The following is a 19,918-nucleotide window of genomic DNA, read 5'->3' as shown; positions in this document are numbered from 1 at the left end:
CCTCTTTTGTTTTTCCTTTGACAATGTGATGAGGGTCAGGCATTGAGCGCAGCCAGTCAGGAGGGGACTCTAGTCTTGATCATATGTGCGCTGCCACCGGAGGTTGCAGGTAGAAGCAGGGACTCAGCCCTCTCAGTGGGAGCAGGGACCCTGCCCTGGCACCGGAGGCTTTAGGTGGGAGCAGGGGAATGTCAGGGCCGGATTAACAATGGACCTGATGGAGCTCCAGATCCAGGCCCACTGTCCAAATAGGCCTATGTGTAGCTGAGGGCCAGGGCTTTCCAACAAACCTGGCCCCATGTTGCTAGCCAACCGGGAACCCAAGATACCACCAGGCAAAGCTGGAACGTTTTCCCCATAGGATAACATAGGACATGCTAATTCCGATCCCCACCCACCCAGTCCCAACGGCTGCCAGTTCCCCCCCCCCCCCCCCCCCCCCCCCCCCCCGGCATCACAGAAACTTTGGTTCTAGAGATATTGCGGGTAAACCGATTTTTTATTTTATCCCTGAAATGTAATTTCATGGCTTTCATGTTGTTTGCGGGCAGATCTCTCTGGAACCAAACGGCCCAGTTTCACGGGACCAAAATCATTCGAAGCCCACATGTAAATGAGTCAGTTAGTTCCGAAGATATAACTGGTTGTTGAAAGGTGGGGTGGTTTTCCCTGCATTATTGGTGTGAAAGGGGGTATTACCGGGACCTGCAGTGCTCTGAATACAGCTGGGCAACCCCCTGCTCTCTGCCCGGCTGTCAATGGCTGTCATTTCTGCCCGGCGGCGGCTCTCCCCCAGTTACCGTGAGCATGTATTCCCCCTTATGTAATCCCACATGACAATGAGCATGGAACTCCTAAGCAGCACTTATGTAGCATGTGTGGTGTGTATCTTAAAATGTAATGGGCATTATGGTGTAAATTTTTAATGTGCGCCATGTCCCTGTTTATGAAGCATATTGTGCATTATTGCTCAATCTGTTTGGTATAGTGTGAATTTTGCCTTAATCTGTGCGGTATAATGTGAATTTTGGCTCAGTCGGTGTGAATTTGAGCCCACTGACTTTTCCAGGCATATATAATTAGTTGAATGTATTTACACAAATAGAGACACACCCATGAGCAGACCACCCAACCAGAACACTGGTCACGCCCCCCACATTATTAGGTGCTGGCCACAACCCCTATTATTGCGCATAATAGTCCCTTGATAATTTTCAACTCCAGGCCCATTTACACCTTAATCTGGCACTGGGGAATGTCAGTGATTCAAGGAGTCAGAAAAATCTGTTATATTAGACTCCTCCCATCACGTGCCTCCACAATGCTGCCATGTATGTGCTGTCTGCTGACTACATGTGTGATGTGATGGGTTATGACAGGCCTGGCCAACCTGTGGCTCTTCAGATGTTGTGAAACTACAAATCCCATTATGCCGTGCTACAGATTTGCTCTAAGTGAGTGTAAAAACTGTGGCAATGCATGCTGGGATTTGTAGTTTCACAACATCTGGAGAGCCACAGGTTGGCCTTTTCTGGGTTATGGTATATTAAACTCCTCCCATCATTTTGTGCCTCCACAATGCTGCCATGTATGTGCTGTCTGCTGAATACACATGTGATGTGATGGGTTATGGTATAGTAGACTCCTCCCATCATTTTGTGCCTCCACAAGTCTGCCATGTATGTGCTGTCTGCTGATGTTATTTAATGTTTGTTTAATGTTTACAATTATTTTAACATATAAAAATCCTTGCCTTTTGAATAAAACGTGTAAGTGATTTCTTTGCCATTTTCAAATACATCCATACACAAACCCAATTTGGTTGCATGCTTATCAAAATATTGCAAGGCCCGCCCCCTGGCAACGCAAGGCCCCCCCTGGTGATGCAAGACCTGCACCCTGGCGATGCAAGGCCTGCCCCCTGGCTTTTACTTTTCTCCCTGAAATACATTTTCAAAAGTAGGCAACCCTGATTTAAGCCCACATTACAAATTACTATATTTAGAATCTATTTATCAAAGTCAAAAAGCCCTAAACATGCGGAAAACTGGGTGTTACCTATTTATCATAGCGCTTAATGCTGGTGAAGGGTATGCGGTCCCTGGGTCGACGATGACTAGGTTGACAGTCACTAGGTCAACCATTATTGGTCAAGTGACTAGGTCAACACCGGGGCTTAAAGTGTTTCTGGAGAGGTGGTGGAACAACTTTCCCCTAACAACCACCCTCTCCCTATTAGGCAGATCCTAGACCAGTGCCAGGGAATTTGTGCCATACATCCCATAAAGGGATAATGGTCCCACAAGGAAGGGTGTCCTCACATAATAGTAACTCCAATTAAAATGACAATACAATAGCACAATCATATACACATTTCACATATTAGATTCATATTAAATCACACAGTAGAGCCCCTTATACACATAGGGTGAGATTTAATAGGATGAGAGATTCAGAAAGTGAGAGATTTGGGAAGAAATCTCCAGGTTTTTTAAAGCGGCAATCATTTACACTGCAAAACCAGTTTGATTTTGACGTGTAAATGATTGCCGCTTTAAAAAAACTGGAGATTTCTTCCCAAATCTCTCACTTTCTGAATCTCTCATCCTATTAAATCTCACCCATAATGTCCATAGTTGTGCTTTTTATACACACCTATCTCTGTCACTCCAGCCGCTCACTGTCCATGTCCCTCAGCAGTTCCATGACCTATATCCCTCCAGCAGCTTCCCCACCTCTGAGTCTATCCAGCCCCCTCTCACCCTGTCTTAAGCAAGCACAAATCCTGTTCCTCTTAGTGGCTCTTCTTCACTTCAGCAGCAGCATGACATCACATACGCCGTGCCAGAAGAAGAAGCCACTAGGACAGTCTTTTCTGTTGAAATTACTGTTCAGAGATGTGGTAGAGGTAGAACTTAGTTCCCCTTACCATTAGAGGTGGTGGAACTCAGTTCTACCCCGTTACCCTTCACTTTAACACCTGGTCCACACCTAAAAATGGTCAACATACCCTAGGTTGACAATGACGGAAGTTTGAAACAAGCATAAGGTTGACATGTACATGTTCATGGGCATAGAAATAGATTATAATTGCCATGTTTAATTCTTGAAGCATGGCAAGCACAGCAGTACACTTATACAGTGTCCATGTCGACATACATCAACATAGACACAGAAAAAAGTATGTAGACATTTTGAGTGTCGACCATGTACATGTCGACCTCAAGCTTGTGTTAACCTTCTGTCATTGTTGACCTAGAGTATTTTGACCATTCTTAGGTGTCGACCTAGTCACTGTTGACCAATAGTGGTCGACCCAGTGACTGTTGACCTAGACATTGTTGACCCATTATCCCAGAACCCTTGTGCAGGTGATCACTAGCCAATATTAGCAATTATGGATCAATAAAACTTCAAATATATCTTGTCACGATCCAGGTAATAAGACGTGTATTCTCACCTCTACAGTGTGTCTCGAGACATCACCTGACACTGCAGCAATCCCTTCCTGTAATGTCTGCCTGTCAGCTCCAGTCTCCTGTAGCTTCCATGCTGATGCAATTATCATAGACCTAATCCATGTGCTGTACAAACACTCCTTCCTTGGACATGGGAGCAGCCATGAGCATTCCAGTCACCAGTTTGTTCACAGCCAATCCTGAGCGTCCTGTCCTGCTAATTGCTCAACCAATCACCGCACACTGGCTGCTACAAGTATACTGGGTTGAGACCAGTGGCGTAACAATAAACTTCAACCCCCCGCCCTGCCTTACCCCTTCACGATGGTCTGTGGCTGGGAGTTGGGATCCGCAGATTTAGTAGCCTGCATCCCGGTTCAGCCTCCTTATGAAAAATGTCCCTCACAAAATGGCCACCCCCTAACAGCAGACCGTTTTTAAGGATGCTAGAGGAGGCCACCACCGCCTCTAGTATCCTCAAAAACTCTGCTGTAAGGGGGCGGCCATTTTATGAGGGTCATTTTGTTATAAGGAGGTTGAGCCATGAGGAGCGCCGGGACACAGGTTAGTAAATCTGTGGGTCCACTCCCAACCTCAGCAAGTGTGGTGGCAGACGGCAGCATAGCAATAGCCCCTGCAGACCCCCGGCGTCCACACTTTTTCAGTGCCTCCCCGCCATTGTGGGATCTGCGGCGCTATTGTTACACCACGGTTGAGACTAGTGAAGTTGCCAGATGTCCATAGTCTAGCCGTTTCCTGTGATGTCTGCAGTATAGATACTGTCTGTGCATTCTCTTGTAAGAAATACCTCCTTACATAGACTTTAATTACTCCCACCTTCTCAGTGTGGCTCCTACCAATGTTGCTGGTATTAATCTGTTCAGCTCCAGCTGATTCCAAGCACTCCTGTTACTTGCATAGTGCTTTCCCTCTGTCTTTAGCTGCTTTCAGGTTTCCTGCTCCAGTGGACCTGTGTCATTCTAGCATGCAGCTAGCCAAGCTCCATCGATACTTTCCTAACAATGATCTCCATTGGTTCCAGTCAACCTTCTGAGTCTCCTACTAGCTTCACACAGGATCAAGGGTCAGTACATCCACCTCATTCTCCCGATATTGCATTCCCTGTACCTACATTATTATCTGAACTTCATTAGTGTTCCTACATGCACCATACCCAGGGTTGCCTACTTGACCCTCTCCTTCAAAATGTTCTTCCCAAGTAATGTATGATTGCCATCACCTGTGGGGAGCTAGTTAATTAATAAGAAAATTGTTTCACCACAGGTGATGGCAATCATACATTACCAGGGAAGTCCAGAAACAGAGCATGTTCTCCCTGAAGGCAACCCTGACCATACCCCATTGTCATTACATTTGTTAATATTGCCTGGACTCCCATCAGTGTTCCCACACTGCACCATATCCCATTGTCATTACAGCTGTTATTATTGCTAAGTATTATCTGGACTCCATCAGTGTGCAAACACTGTTACACTTGCCGCTAAGTAATCCAAGCTCTCCTAGACTGCATCAGCGCTCCTACGCTGTACCTCTTGCTTACTATTTATATTATCTTTATAGTACTGATCCTGTTTGTTGTTATCAGGTCACCATTAGGGGGTGCTATGGGGACAACTGTCCCGGGCCCGACCGCTCTGACCAAGGGGTAGGGCCCGGCCCAGTCTGCCGAATCCCTGCAGCACCCTCCTGCCTCCTAACTACTCTGCCAATGGGCCCTGCCCTCTGGCCAGTGGCCACCATTCCCCCTCACATCGGCGGGCCGCGGTTCGTCTGCAGGTCTCCGCACAGCAGCCCCCTGCCGAGTCAGTGGCCAGAGCCCAGCTTCAATTCCCAGCAGTGCCTGCTGCCCACTGCCTGCCTGGGACATTGAAGCAGGCAGTATGGTGGGCAGCAGGACAGCCAGGAGCCCCCACAATTACAACATGAAGTGATGACGTCACGCAGTGCGTCAGCCAGAGGACGAGGAGCCGGAGGACACCTGCCCCCATATCAGAGACCCGGTATACTCAGCGGCGCTGCACAGGGGACCCAGCGCTGCATCAGGGAGATGCTCCTGCAGCTGCATTGCAGCTACTCCCAGCAGTTCCCCACCATGGTATTTTGAAAGATAAATAAATATATGCAGTGTGTATATATATATATATATATATATATATATATGTGGCGAAATAAAGCGGCACTGGGAGTCTGGTGCAAATTCTGTATTACAGCATATCAATACACAGTGTCTGACATTTCGGGGGACAGCAGCCCTCTTTTTCAAGGTGTGTGAACCGGGGGCTTGAAAAAGGGGGCTGCTGTCCCCCGAAACGTCGGACACTGTTTATTGATATGCTGTAATACAGAATTTGCACCAGACTCCCAGTGCCGCTTTATTTCGCCACTTGTATTCAACTCTCCAAGGAGGGCACGGGAGCAGCTGAGGAATTAGCAGGAGTGCCGGACCGTCTACCAGTATATATATATATATATATATATATATATATATATATAAAAGCATCGTGTAGATCAGCACTGCTGCTGAAATTATGATAGTCTGTGGTGCCTTCCAGGGAATTTTCAATATGCAAAGGTCCTATTTTGGCTGGCGAATCAGCTCCAATAAGCAGGCGGCACTCCAACGGCAAAAGGTTACAAAGGTGCAATTGCACCTTTGTAACCTTTTGCCGTTGGAGTGCCGCCTGCTTATTGGAGCTGATTCGCCAGCCACAATAGGACCTTTGCATATATATATTTACATGCATATAAATATATTTATAAATATATTTATAAATATATATATATTTATTTTATAGCGATAAGTCACTAATTTTCTCCAGCCTTAATGGTTGTAATTCCAACATTAATAATAGCCCCAATAATTTTATTCTTATGACACCAGGTCAGAGATATTATTAATGTTGGAATTACATTAAGCCTGGAGAAAATTAGTGACTTTCCACAATCCAGCTAAAAATCTGTGGTCCCCAGAATTGTATCATTGACATGTCTTAATTATATTAAATTGTTTTAAATTGTTACTTGTGAATAAATATTATTAATTTACAGTATTGTACCAGTGCGCTCTCTAATTATCCTTTGTTGGTAATTTATGTGTAACTAGGAATATATATATGTATTTATAAGGGGCCCCACATGCTTTTTATAATGGTTAGCTAGGCCTCTATGGGGAATGGCCACACTGTATGTGATGGATGGTCACACCCATAAGAATGGACTCCTAATACTACATTCCCCTAGTGGGCCACTGTTTTATCAGCCCAACACTGCACTGTTTTATCAGCCCAACACTGCCTATACAGAGTTGTAAGCAATGCAACAGTATATATTACAATGGTTAATAGGCAATGTGGACATATAGGCCCTTATTCTGATTGAGGCGAATGCGGACGGATGGCTGATGGTTGGTGTGGCGAATGTGCACGTACGAACACGGCGTGAGGTCCGTGCAGAAAATGATCATAGGGAACCATCCGAGCAGGAGGTGGAGAGGGGCGTAAAGGGCTGATTGGGCTCATTATCATATGCGTACGCCCTGCGTTTCATGAGCATTCCCATGAAACCGCTGGGCATACTTATGGTAATGCGGCCGTGACACACGTGTGGGGGCGGACAGCTGACATAGTCGGATGTCAGCTGACCGCCCATATCCCTGCTTTCATATGGAAAAATGTCCGAGTGGTCTGGAGCACTCGGTGCTGCCTGAGCACTCGGTCCATCATTCGATGGTTGGCGACCATCGGGTAATGGGGGAGGTTCCCACAGATGGAGGAGGTGTTCACATGAAACATTCCCTCACGGCCCGTTCGGTCGTCGTCTTACCGCATTCAGACGGTGTGAGCAATCCGTACGGTAGGCGGGGCTAAGAACACTCGGTTCCTGTCCGAAATACGCATCCGTCCGATTCAACTAGAATAAGGGCCATAATAACACCTATTGTAAATGTATAGTCAGGTCAAGAGCCCAATTACAATAGATACTGCGTTGATGCCATGTTGACACCCAGATGGGAGAGATACCATTGTGACTACTGTTGCTTTTATCGCTGTGTACAAAGTATATAATTATTTTATAGTGACCCAGGCATCCCATAGGTCATAGTCCCAACAGGTACTGGAGTATCTATAATGGGTCAAAGGTGTGCTCTGCCTCTGGGTCTTGGGGAGCCTACACACTGCACCCATGTAATCACAGCACACACCTTGCACCTATGTAATAATACTGACTTTTCTGGCACTGTCTCCGCAACAGCAAAAATGATTGGGAAAGTGGCCACCGCGAGCGCCATGTTCCTGGAGACCTGGGCATGTGTAGTACACTACCAGAGAGGAGGAGCCCAATCAGAGCCTGCACACAAAACCTCTCCTCTATTTAAGTGCCTCTGCCTACAGGGATCAGGCAAGTATACTTACCCTTTTGGTAAAGGAAAGACTTTAATATAAATCTTTGCAATAGTGGGTGCTTATGATATTGAAAATGAAAAAATATTTAATGCTTAAAATATGATCATTTAAAAAAATTATATAAAAACACAATAACACATGGATACAGACAATATATTGATATGACTACATTTAAAAAAAAAAGTGTCACAGAGACTTTTTTAACCATATTTCTGGAGATGTCCAGCTGGGTTAATGCAGTTGGCAGTGGCCGTTCCTATTATGCCTCACCAGATAGTGTGTTGTAGAAATGCTTGGGTTTTCCAGATGTAAGCCAGTGGTGGCTTAATGGAGGATGTTGCCTCCTGCAGTTTTAAGCCAATATACCAAATACAGCAGATGAAAGTTTGAGAGGCTGGTTCGGTCACTCAGATGGAATATCGCATTAAAGCAGGAAAGGGACTGGAGTCTGTCACTTATAAAAGGTCCGCCAATATACTCACTTTCCCCTGCCCCTTAAATTCTCCCCAACCCACAGCCTAACCCTCACCATAGCCTAACCCCCCTAGTGCCCCCCCCCCCCCCCCCGGCCAAACGCTAACCGGTCCTGGCATACTATGTCGGCACTCCGGCAGTCGAGATTCTGGCACCAGCATCCTCATTGTTAGAATTCCAGCACCGGTTTCCTGGCGGTAGTTGTGATGTCAGTATTGTGCATGAAGGCATCAAGACTGCCGGGATGCTAAAAAGATCACATTTTGGCCTATCAAAGTTGTGCTATGTCACACCCTGGGTGCCAGGTGCACTAAAAAATTATTGAACACGACTGAAAACCAGATAATTGTAGTTATTATGCTTAGGGTTTTATTTACTAAGCGTGAGCCATAAACACAATGAGAAGCCTGACCCTTCCAAAATAAAGCAGAAATATTATTTAATATGTTAGTAAGCACACTTTTATTTTCCTCATACAAAATGTACATTTTATTTGGTTATATAAATCAGGTGAAAGTATGAAAATGTATTAGAAATGAATTTGCTCTGTGCATAACTAAATTCATATAAAGGCACAAGTGTTTTTCAGTTTCAGAATCTGATCTTTTGTTCTTTAAACGTTTCATAGTCATCGGGTATAGTTTCTGGAAGGTGAAAAAAATAGTATCATAATCAGGGCAATCTCTTAATAAATAAAAACAATAAAATATAACCAATGCATTTAATAATATTATAGGTCAGTGATGGCTAAACTTGACACCCCAGCTGTTGTTGAACTACACATCCCAGCATGCCCTGCATTTGGCCATGCTAAAACGGACGCAGGGCATGCTGGGATGTGTAGTTCAACAACAGCTGGACTGTTAAGGTTAGCCATCACTGTTATAGGTACTATGTTATATGGCTACGTATACACTGGACCCATTTTTGCAATACTTATCCTCCAGAGTCCAGCGATGCTGGCAGCAGCGCTGCCGAAATCCCCAGAAAAATTGTGTGGTTGCCATTTTGCCAGCTATCTGCTTATGTGCTCTAGTACTCAGACTCCACAACACAAATCGCAAAAATCGCTGGGCCGGGGGGCAGGGTGCCATGTGCCCCCTGGGCCGCTTAGCCAGTCACTGGCTGTGGGCCGCGCTGGATCACCATCCACCTCCTCCAGGCAGCCCTCCTGCGCTGGCCGCGGCTTCCAGAACACGGCCGCGGCTACAGGAAAATGGCCGCCGGCCCCCTGCACTGAGGACATTTCCTGTAGCCGCGGCCGTGTTCTGGAAGCTGGGGCCAGTGCAGGAGGGCTGCCTGGAAGAGGTGGATGGTGAACCAGCGCGGCCCGCAGCCAGTGACTGGCTAAGCGGCCTGGGGGAGCAGGAGGGATGTCGGACCCCAGTGACTGGCTAAGCGGCCCGGGGGAGCAGGAGGGTTGTCAGGCCCCACCGGACCCCCCCCCCCCGCTGAGCAGCAGCAGCAGATGGAGAGGCAGCAACAATGGTGAGTGGCTGGTGGGGCATATGCGTTTCTGGCACTGTGGGGGCATTTCTGGCACTGTGGGGGCATATGTGTATTTGGCACTGTGGGGGAATATCTGGCACTGTGGGGGCATATGTGTATCTGTCACTGTGGGGGCATATCTGGCACTGTGGGGGCATATGTGTCTCTGGCACTGTGGGGGCATATCTGGCACTGTGGGGGCATATGTGTATCTGGCACTGTGGGGGGAATATCTGGCACTGTGGGGGCATATGTGTCTCTGGCACTGTGGGGGCATATGTGTCTCTGGCACTGTGGGGGCATATCTGGCACTGTGGGGGCATATGTGTCTCTGGCACTGTGGGGGCATATGTGTCTCTGGCACTGTGGGGGCGTATCTAGCACTGTGGGGGCATATCTGGCACTGTGGGGGCAAATCTGGCACTGTTTACATCACATTGTGCGATGTAATGGACATCATGGTATGGGGCGTAATGGGCATTACGGTGTGGGGAGCATTGGGTAATTGCCATCACAGTATGGGGTGCAATGGGCATTAAGGTGTGCGGCATAATGTGTAATTAGCATCACAATGTGCAATCTGCAGGTACACAATACAATCAAGGTACACAATACAATCAAGGTACAGGCCACGTCCCCTTATGATAGGCCATGCGCCTAATTTTTCAGTACGCCTCCGGCGCGCACAAGCATTCAGTCTTCCAGAGAGATGGGGGGTATGGGCCAGTGCTCTGGACTTGCCCCCTAGGCTAAAAGTTGCCAGCCAGCCCCACTGTGCCATTTTTCCAGAGGTTTGCCATGCACAGTAAGGTCTGAGCGCTCTAGTGCTCACAATCTACTGCTCCCGGCAGAAGGGAGGGGGTCCGGCCAGAGGAGGCTGCACACGGGCCTCCTGCTCTCAATGCCCCTGTGGCTGTCCTCATCAGTATGCTGAGTAATGCTTTCTTGTAGCTTGCTGTATTTGCTGCTACTTTGAGAAGTTTAACTACTGAATGAAAACTAAAAGCCAATATCAGCTATGACACTTGCATAGTTTGTGAAGCCACTACTTTAAATAACGAAAAAATATTATTAGAGAGCTCATCAGTTTACCATTATGATTCACCATATCACACTATATAGTATTTTCTATTGTTCAAATTGTACCTTAAAAAGTGTTTAAAAACTTTTGCATCTAAAAAAGCAACTGAAACAGCAAAAGCAAACTCACCATTACAGCGGTATCTTAGGTTAGACCAGATGATATTCTCTTGGGAGAAACAGAAGACTCCCAGACGTCCGCCCCTCATAGTTGTGTCAATTATCACCCCGGAATCGGCTACCAGCTCAGGACCCTCATAAAACCGGGCTCTGAAAAACAAAACCCACATATTTTGTGAAACCTGACAGTGTGTGTGTGTATATAAATATTTTGCTTATTATGGTCCTGATTCAGAGATGTATGGAAATGTACAATGTGTGATCATGGCATCATACATCAAGGTCCTGCAGCCAGTGAATGAGCTACACAGCCAACATCCTGCACAGGTGGCGGGTGAGAGGAGACTGACAGCTGGAGCGTGCAGAAGCAGGGGGTGAAGCAAAGGCACCATATTTTTTTCTGGAGCATATGACAGCAGGAACAGTAAGAAGAGGCTCCTCTAATTGAAAATGTAATGTTGCACAATTGCTGGACAATGGGCCTAATTCAGCTACATTATCTGGAAACATTTTAGAATCTGTGCAGGCACGTAGGCTAAAGCGCACAAAGATGAGCCCTGAAACTGTGGTTGTATTCAGTCTGGGGACAGCAATGGACACTGCAGGTGCGCAGTCTGGACTGTTTGCTGGGTGGGTAGCTGCCTGCAACCAAAAACATGATGGCCCGGTGACTGGCTTAATATGGCAAAGCATAATAGCGATGGGATTGCACAGTTTGCTTCTTGGGGAGGGACCCGCCATGCAGGGCAGCCTTGCCCTATGCTGGACAGCCCCTGGCATTCTTTCGCCAGGACTTATAGTTTGCTAATTGTTTTGTGGAAAATTAATGATATTGATGACTTGTCGCCAAGATCTTGGTATTACATTTTGTCCACAAGCAAGCTACATATTTTTACATTTGCAAAAACAATTTTTTAATGAATAACAGGTTGAGTATCCCGTATCCAAAATGCTCGGGACCAGGAGAATTTTGGATAACCGATTATTCCGTATTTTGGAATATTTTAATATTTCAATTATGTATTTTTAAGTATCTTGCATGTATGCTGTATAAACACATAAAATACACACATATATATATTTTATTACCACATAAAATACACACAAATATATTTTATTTGTTCAAAAAACAAGGTTTCAAAACATGAAACAAAATGTGTGTACTATCTCAGATATTGAATTTGAATGCCAAGCAATCATTTTCTTGTACATATATAGTGCCAGTTACATATCATGTCCTCAGTAATGCTGTTACATATGTCCCCAGTGAGTTTTTAGCAAAAAAAAATATTTTTTTTTAACTTTCTGGAATGTCCGTATTTCGGAATAATTCGGATAACGGATACTCGGATACGGGATACTCAACCTGTATCTACAAATTGCACATCTAGTAATTACTATAATTTGAATTACTGTAGCTGTGCAGATATCAGTGTATACAGTACATATTGATTGGGATACTGTACAATAGTAAGTTGTAAAGTGAGCATTTTCTAGATGATAATAATAATAATAATAATACAGGTCGAGTATCCCGTATCCGAATATCCGTTATCCGAATTATTCCGAAATACGGACATTCCAGAAAGTGAAAAAAAAAAATTTTTTTGCTAAAAACTCACTGGGGACATTTGTAATTGCATCACTGGGGACATGATATGTAACTGCCACTATATATGTACAAGAAAATGATTGCTTGGCATTCAAATTCAGTGCTGAGATAGTACACACATTTTGTTTCACGTTTTGAAACCTTGTTTTTTGAACAAATAAAATATATTTGTGTGTATTTTATGTGGTAATAAAATATATTTGTGTGTATTTTATGTGTTTATACAGCATAAATGCAAGATACTTCAAAATACATCATTGAAATATTAAAATATTCCGAAATACGGAATAATCCGTTATCCAAAATTCTCCTGGTCCCGAGCATTTTGGATACGGGATACTCAACCTGTAATAATAATAAGCTCTGGCCTTGCAGTGAAACTGCTGCCTAGGAACAGTTGTTAGGCACCAATAAGGCATACTGTTTGCTGAAAAAACGTGTGTAAGAAAGAATCCTAAACAATATCTGACTGCATATGTACCTCTGAACTATACCAAATCAGAGCAGTACACACTACACGATGTGTGTACCCAGCAATGTCTATAGCGAAGGGATATGTCAGGGGTGCCGGCATCAGGCATGTGCATAAACACACTCAGGGGGGCGGGGGATGTATTCTGCAGCAATGCCCTTGATAAATATTTCCTCCATCGTCTGTACATGAAAGATGACAGAGGATATTATTAAAGACCAGTGTTATATTTATAGGTATATTGCGTACACGCACTAGACCATATGATAATATCATTAAAGATATCGTTATTGTGTATATCATTAACAGTTATTGGGTCAGATGTACAAAGCAGCGTTAAGTGCTTAAGTAGCACTTAACGCTAGTAAATGGACTTTTTTACGTGTTTTGGCAATGTATGAAAGGGGCTTTTAACGTCCCCCTGAGGCAGCCCTGAACTTAACGTTCAGGCGCTGTCCTCCTGCTTGAAGTTATAAGCTTTAACGTTGCAGGCAATGTATTATTGCCTTCCCCGACATTAAGCAAGATTTTTCAAAGGACTGTGCTGCCGCTGATTGGCTGAGAGCTCAGCCAATCATCGGCCGCCCGGTCTTTTGAATATGATTTCTCACAACTCTCCCGCCGCGTCCCCGCTATTCAGGAGACCGCATGCCCGGTCTTTTAATTATTATTTCTGACAACTCTCCGGCCACGTCCCCGCTATTCAGGAGACCGCATGCCCGGTCTTTTAATTATTATTTCTGACAACTCTCCTGCCGCGTCCCCGCTCTCTTGGAAGACTGGAATAAAGTTTATTGTTGAATCAAGCTAGAATTAGTAAAACTGCAACTGAAAACAAACAGAGCTGTCTATAGATGAGGACAGAAATAGAACTGTCAAAATCAGAACTGGAGTAAGGCTGGAACTGACTTTGCACTTTGGACCTGACTGAACTGGCAGAACAGGAGCTGGAGCTAGACTGGAACCGACTTTACTTTGCAATGTAACCAGCAGAGCAGGAACACTGGTGTACTCGCACAATAGCAATGTGCTTGCAAAATTTTGCAGGCACATTGCTGGGCAGGACATGTATGCCGGGCAGCTTTGCCCTGTACTGGGTGCAGCCTGCCACCAGAGGTTGCAGTTTTGTGATAAATTGCAAAACGACAACCCACTCTGAATTAGGACCATCACTTGTTGTTAATAAATAATTAGCCCCTATATGTAATAGCCATAAGGGAAATTCCATCTTCATATACCTTTTTCATGCAGCAACACCTAGATAGGACTGTCGAAAACTAGAATGGGCTTCAACCCAAAAGCTAAATACAGACATAACAAAAGATAAAACTGTCAATTCACTTTCTGAGAACAACCTTTGAAGGGCAGTTGGCTTTACTATGGGCAGTATTCAATGAGGAAAATTTGCTGTATTTTATGGCGAATTTCTGCTTTTTTCGTGTTGGACGGAGAATTTTGGTCTCAAAAAGCGAACAACCCTATTCAACGTACACTTCTCACCGTCTTTCTAAGTGATTTTCACCGTGTCTCTCCGTCTTTTCATGGAGAAGTGGAATGTGAACTTTTAAAATAAAAGTTTTTTTGTTTTAATTTTGGTGTAAAAAAATCAGGAATTTTATTCTGTGAAAGGGCATGCTATTTTTATTCATGTGCTTATAGCACATGAATATATATTTAATACAAATATATATATATATATATATATATATATATATACACATAACAGCCAGCAGGGGGCTGGAGCCGAAAGCCGCTCATTAGATATTCATATATTCACTGCACCCGATCATTACATATGCACGATCGGGAGCAGTGAATATACCCGGTCCCCTGCTGGCTCGGGGGGGGGGGGGGGGGGAGCTTGTGTTGACTGGGTCCCGGGGAGCCCTCCTCCCCTCCACATACGTTCTGGGGCAGGCAGGGAGACTTCAATTTCCCTGCCTGCCACTGTCCCACGGCTCCCTGCCGCGAACGCTCGTCTGCTGCAGGGGTTAAGATTCGCCGCGAGGGGCAACGAGCCCCTGTCACGTTGAATACTGGAAGAGCGAGTGGCAGCCAGCCCTCCAGAACACAGCGAGTGTGCAGCGAATCCTAAACAGGATTCGGTGCACACTGCGATTTTTTACATTGAATACTGCCCTATGTCTTCATACAAATCCCAACTTTGTGCTTGGGGGGTAGGAGTCTTTTTTTTCCCCATCAATAGTTTTTATTACAGTATAAGATGCATAGGCGAATCTAGAATTATGGTAATGGGTGGTCCCAAATCTAGACACAATAGCAGGGGGACCTTTGCGCGTCCTCATGGGAAGGAGGCGTGGCATCACAAAAAGGGGTGTGGTATTACACTTTAGACCATACAGAGTAATGCCCATTAAACATTTTAGTAAACTCCGTAATACCCATTACACATAAAGCCACACGCCGTAATGCCAATTACACATAAGGCCACACACCATAATGCCCATTACACATTGTGCCACACATCATGATGCCCATTACATACTATATAACAAACCGTAATGCCCATTACATATTTGCCACATAAGTGCTGCTTACCTACGTGCTCATTGCTAGGGTGTTCTTGCTTGATGACACCATAGTACCCATTACACATGATGCCGCACAGCATAGTACCCATTACACATGATGCTGCACACCATAGTACCCATTACACATGATGCCACACACCATAGTACCCATTACACGTGATGCCGCGCACCATAGTACCCATTACACATGATGCTGTGCACCATAGTACCCATTACATATGATGCTGCACACATAATGTCCCTTACACATGATGCTGCACACATAATGCCGCTTACACATGTTGCTGCACACCGTAATGCCCCTTACACATTAAGCCACACATTATGCATAATGCCCCCACATACCGCCACTTGTAGCGTCCCTTAAGCAATGCCCCCAAAAGTGCCACTTACTGTAAATTTTTATATGAGCCTTCGCTGTTGCTGCAGGGAGAGATGGAGAGCGGTGCAGCTGCTTCTATGGGGAGAGGAGCAGAGCGCAGCGCAGAGCACACTCCCACTCCCCTCCTGGTGTCCCCTCTAGCCGAGTGGACATTTGAAATATTGGGCGCACTGTTGTGCGTGACGTCAGGGGAGCACGCTGGGCGCCGGCACCACATGATTGAAGGGGGGGCGGGCTGAGGTGAAAGCAGGGAGAAGAATTGGAGCGAAAGCTGCAGGGGTGACAGTCATTGACAGCTGGACAGAGAGCAGGGGGCTGCCCGGCTGTATTCAGAGCACTGCAGGTCACGGCTGTTTGAAATAATACCCCTTTCGAAACAGAAAATGCAGGGATTTACCCGGGAATATGGTCCCAGGATAATGCAGGGCTGACCCCTTATATACTGCCTAGTCCCTGCATTTTCTGGTGGGAGGGGGAGAGACAACCACTCCCCTCTCCCTACCCCCCTTTAACCAACCAGCTATATCTTCGGAACCAACTGACCCATTTACATGAGACCAGTATCATATTGAAGAACTTTTGAGTTGGCTTTGAATGATTTTGGTCCCGTGAAACTGGGCTGTTTGGTTCCAGAGAAATCTGCCCTCAAAAAACATAAACATGAAATTACATTTAAGAAATGAAAAAAATCGGTTTAACCTCAATATCCCTGGAACCAATTAACCCATATGGATCCAGCCTGGTATCAGATTGAAGGCCCAGCGATTTGGGTTCGACTGAGATCAACCTCAAGCTTCAGTGAAGCCGAAGGGGAAACTGTTGAACTGGGTGGGGGTCGGAATTAGCGGGTCCCATGTTATTCTATAGGGAAAATGTTCCAGCTTTGCCTGGCAGTATCTCCGGTTCCCAGGGGGCTAGAGACACGGGGTTGAGCTCGTTGGAAAGCCCCATCCCTCAGCTACAAAATAGGCTAATGGGTGGTCCTGTGCACCCCCGGACTACCCCCTAGATTCGCCTATGATAAGATGTACATAAAAAAGAAAAGTGATGTAGGTAGGTCAACATGGGTCTAGGTCAACATGGGTCAAGGTCGACATGGGTCTAGGTCAACAGGACATTAGGTCTACACAAGCATTAGGTCGACATGGGCATGGTCGACAGTCAAAAGGTCGACATGGGGTTTTCACTGTTTTTTTACCCGAATGTCAACACAGTCAACATGGACACAGTTTGAAATGCACCGCATCCCCTCACTTCGCTCGCTACACTCGGCACACTATTTTATTCTCCCACCACGCCCTAGTGGATGGTAGGGCATTAAATACCGCCTGTTAACACGTTGGCTCAAAAAACAGTGAAAAACCCCATGTCGACATTTTGACTGTCGACCCAGACCATGTCGACCTAATGCTTGTGTCGACCTTGACCCATGTCGACCTAAACCCATGTCGACCTAATGATTTTGTCAACCTAATGACCTGTCGACCTTGACCCATGTCGGCCTAAACCCATGTCGACCTTGCTGCCTGTCGACCTAGTTGGTGTAGACCTTATGACCGTATCACGGTAGGTAAAGGAAGGAGATCCAACATACAGTACAAGCAGAGTAAACAGAACAGAATGATGTGTATAATAAATACAGGGTGTGTAACACACAATACATTAACATAAAATATTTGTATCAAGATGAGTTATCTTCATCCAAACTGACCTAAATATATATTCAGGGAGTAAAATGTAATTCTGTCAATATCAATGAAACAGTAATATTCATTCATAAACCGAACAAGGAGCCTACTTATACCCTTTTTACACCAAGGCATAACCCAGGTTGGACCCAGGTTGGACCCAGGTCAGCGTTTGTGTAATACTACTTTCAGACCGCAAATGCCGTGTCGCACACGGGATTAGGACACGGGTCCCATCCCCAGAGCAACACGGCAATGCGGTCTGAAAGTTCTGACACCGACTCGGCATATTGCCAAGTCGGTGACGTCACATGGGGCGGTGCTGGGCGGCGGCGCGTCATCAGGGGCTCGGGAGGAGGCAGTACTTGGAGCTGACAGTGCTGCCTCCTCCATACTGTGAACAGGACACGGGTCGCTCGACCCAGGCACCCGTTCACACTGCACTTGACACGGGTCATAGCCGTGTTCAACCCTGGTCATTACCAGGGTTGAACACCCATGTTGGTCGACCCGTGGTGGCCTTTTTAGACCGCACCGTGACCCGTGTTTAGGCCCCGCGAACACGGCAATAAGCCGTGTTCGGAGTGCGGTCTGAAAGCGGTATTTAAGGGGCCAACCCAGGTCCAGTAACACTGGTCTCCTACCCAGGTCCTGACCAGGTTTGAACACTGGTTGGACCTGGGTCATGGGCGGTGTACCAACCCAGGTTGGGACATCCGGGTAGTGCTGAAAGGAGACCAGAAGTGCCGGACGTCTTTCCACAGTGCGCTGCAGTAGCAAAAGACAGCAGCCAGGAAGGATACGGGCAGTGCACACGGAAATCATAATAGGATAATTGGATGCAGTATCATTTATATTATTATTATTTATTTATTTTGGGGGGGGGGGAGCACATGGGAGATTCAGTCTGCTGCAGGGGAAGGGGCGGGAGAGAGCACATGGGTGATGCTGCACTTTTATACCGCTATGTGTGTGCTTAAGGAATAAAACTTTTTGAAAAATATTTGACAAAATAAGCAAACCATAATTTTTCAATGCTAACTTGTCATGTCTTTTAATTTTTATTTTAAATCATTGAGGGAAGGTTGGAGGGCAGTTTATCAGTCCTAAAATGGACATTTTTAATGTCATCCATAGGGAAAAGCAGGGCTTACCCAGGTTCAGGGTAAACAACGCAGACCTGGGTCCGACCTGGGTCACAGTGCTGTGTAAATGGGGTATGAAGCTGGGTCCAACCCTGGAAACTCCCGTGTTCAAAGACCAGGGTCCGACCAGGGATTTTGGTGTAAAAGGGGTATAAGTAAACCTAATGTATTTACTTAGCAGACTCAATAATTATTTATTTGAATGACTTTGACTAAGCAATTTTGGCCAAAGAAGACAAGCTTTAGATAAACTCAATTTCTAATATGAACAAGCTAAAACTAATGCAGATAGACCCTAAGGGGTACATTTACTAAGATGGGAGTTGCCCATAGCAACCAATCAGATTATCTACTGTATTATCTTCTAGAAAGTGATTCATAAATAAGAAGTAGAATCTCCAGGAGGCTTTTCCAGTCACCCAGATTCACCCGCTGCGGCACTGAGGGACTCAGGAGCAGCCAGCTAGGACTACATTTTCCAGGGTGCACGTAGGGGATGTGGCAGGCCCACCTCCCCCTGCTCTGGGATAGCCTGTGGTTGTCACAGCATGGCTGTGGGGAGACTAAAAGTCCCGGCATGCTGTGTGCGGCCAATCAGCAGTGACTGGCACAAGCCGCCACCACCGGGAAGAAAAATTGGTTGCAGGCTGCAGCATGTAGAACCCGGCAGCGGAGAGTAACAGCGGCCACATTTTGCTGTCATATCCGGCCAGACCCCGCACAGCCAACGGGATTGTCAGACTTTTAGAGGTAGGGATGGACTTTTAAAACTCTCAGAACTGTAAACATTTTCATAGAATGTAGTGGATAGTAAAAGGGTCCACCTAGCAACGAGCATGTAATCCCCCGTGGCAATGAGAATGAAACCCCTGCCAAGAAGCATGTAACCCCTGGAAACCAGCATGTAGATTAGCTTCACTTTTGTGGCATGTGTAATAGGCATTACGTTGTGTGGTATAATTTGTAATGGGCTCACGTTGGGTGGCATTATGTGTAATGGCTATTATGGTGTGTGGCATTATG

The 19,918-nt window shown here is 45.8% G+C and overlaps 1 protein-coding gene across 1 annotated transcript in view; it reads right to left on the bottom strand.

Moving 5' to 3' along the window:
• Window positions 1–8,745: 8,745 nt before the first annotated feature.
• The window catches only part of COMP (cartilage oligomeric matrix protein), a 151,446-nt gene continuing 140,273 nt past the window's right edge, over window positions 8,746–19,918 (bottom strand). The window contains exons 18-19 of the mRNA XM_083179394.1: window positions 11,055–11,194; window positions 8,746–9,000 (exon numbers count right to left, since the gene is read on the bottom strand). Coding sequence (XP_083035520.1) covers window positions 8,948–9,000; window positions 11,055–11,194 — 193 coding nt within the window. The 3' untranslated portion in view covers window positions 8,746–8,947. The remainder of the gene's footprint in view (window positions 9,001–11,054; window positions 11,195–19,918) is intronic.

This window comes from Crinia signifera, chromosome 1 (assembly GCF_055691185.1).
Source record: "Crinia signifera chromosome 1, ASM5569118v1, whole genome shotgun sequence".
NCBI lineage: Eukaryota > Metazoa > Chordata > Amphibia > Anura > Myobatrachidae > Crinia > Crinia signifera.
Note: the sequence above shows the minus strand (reverse complement) of the source record. Positions and strands in the feature narration are given on the sequence as shown.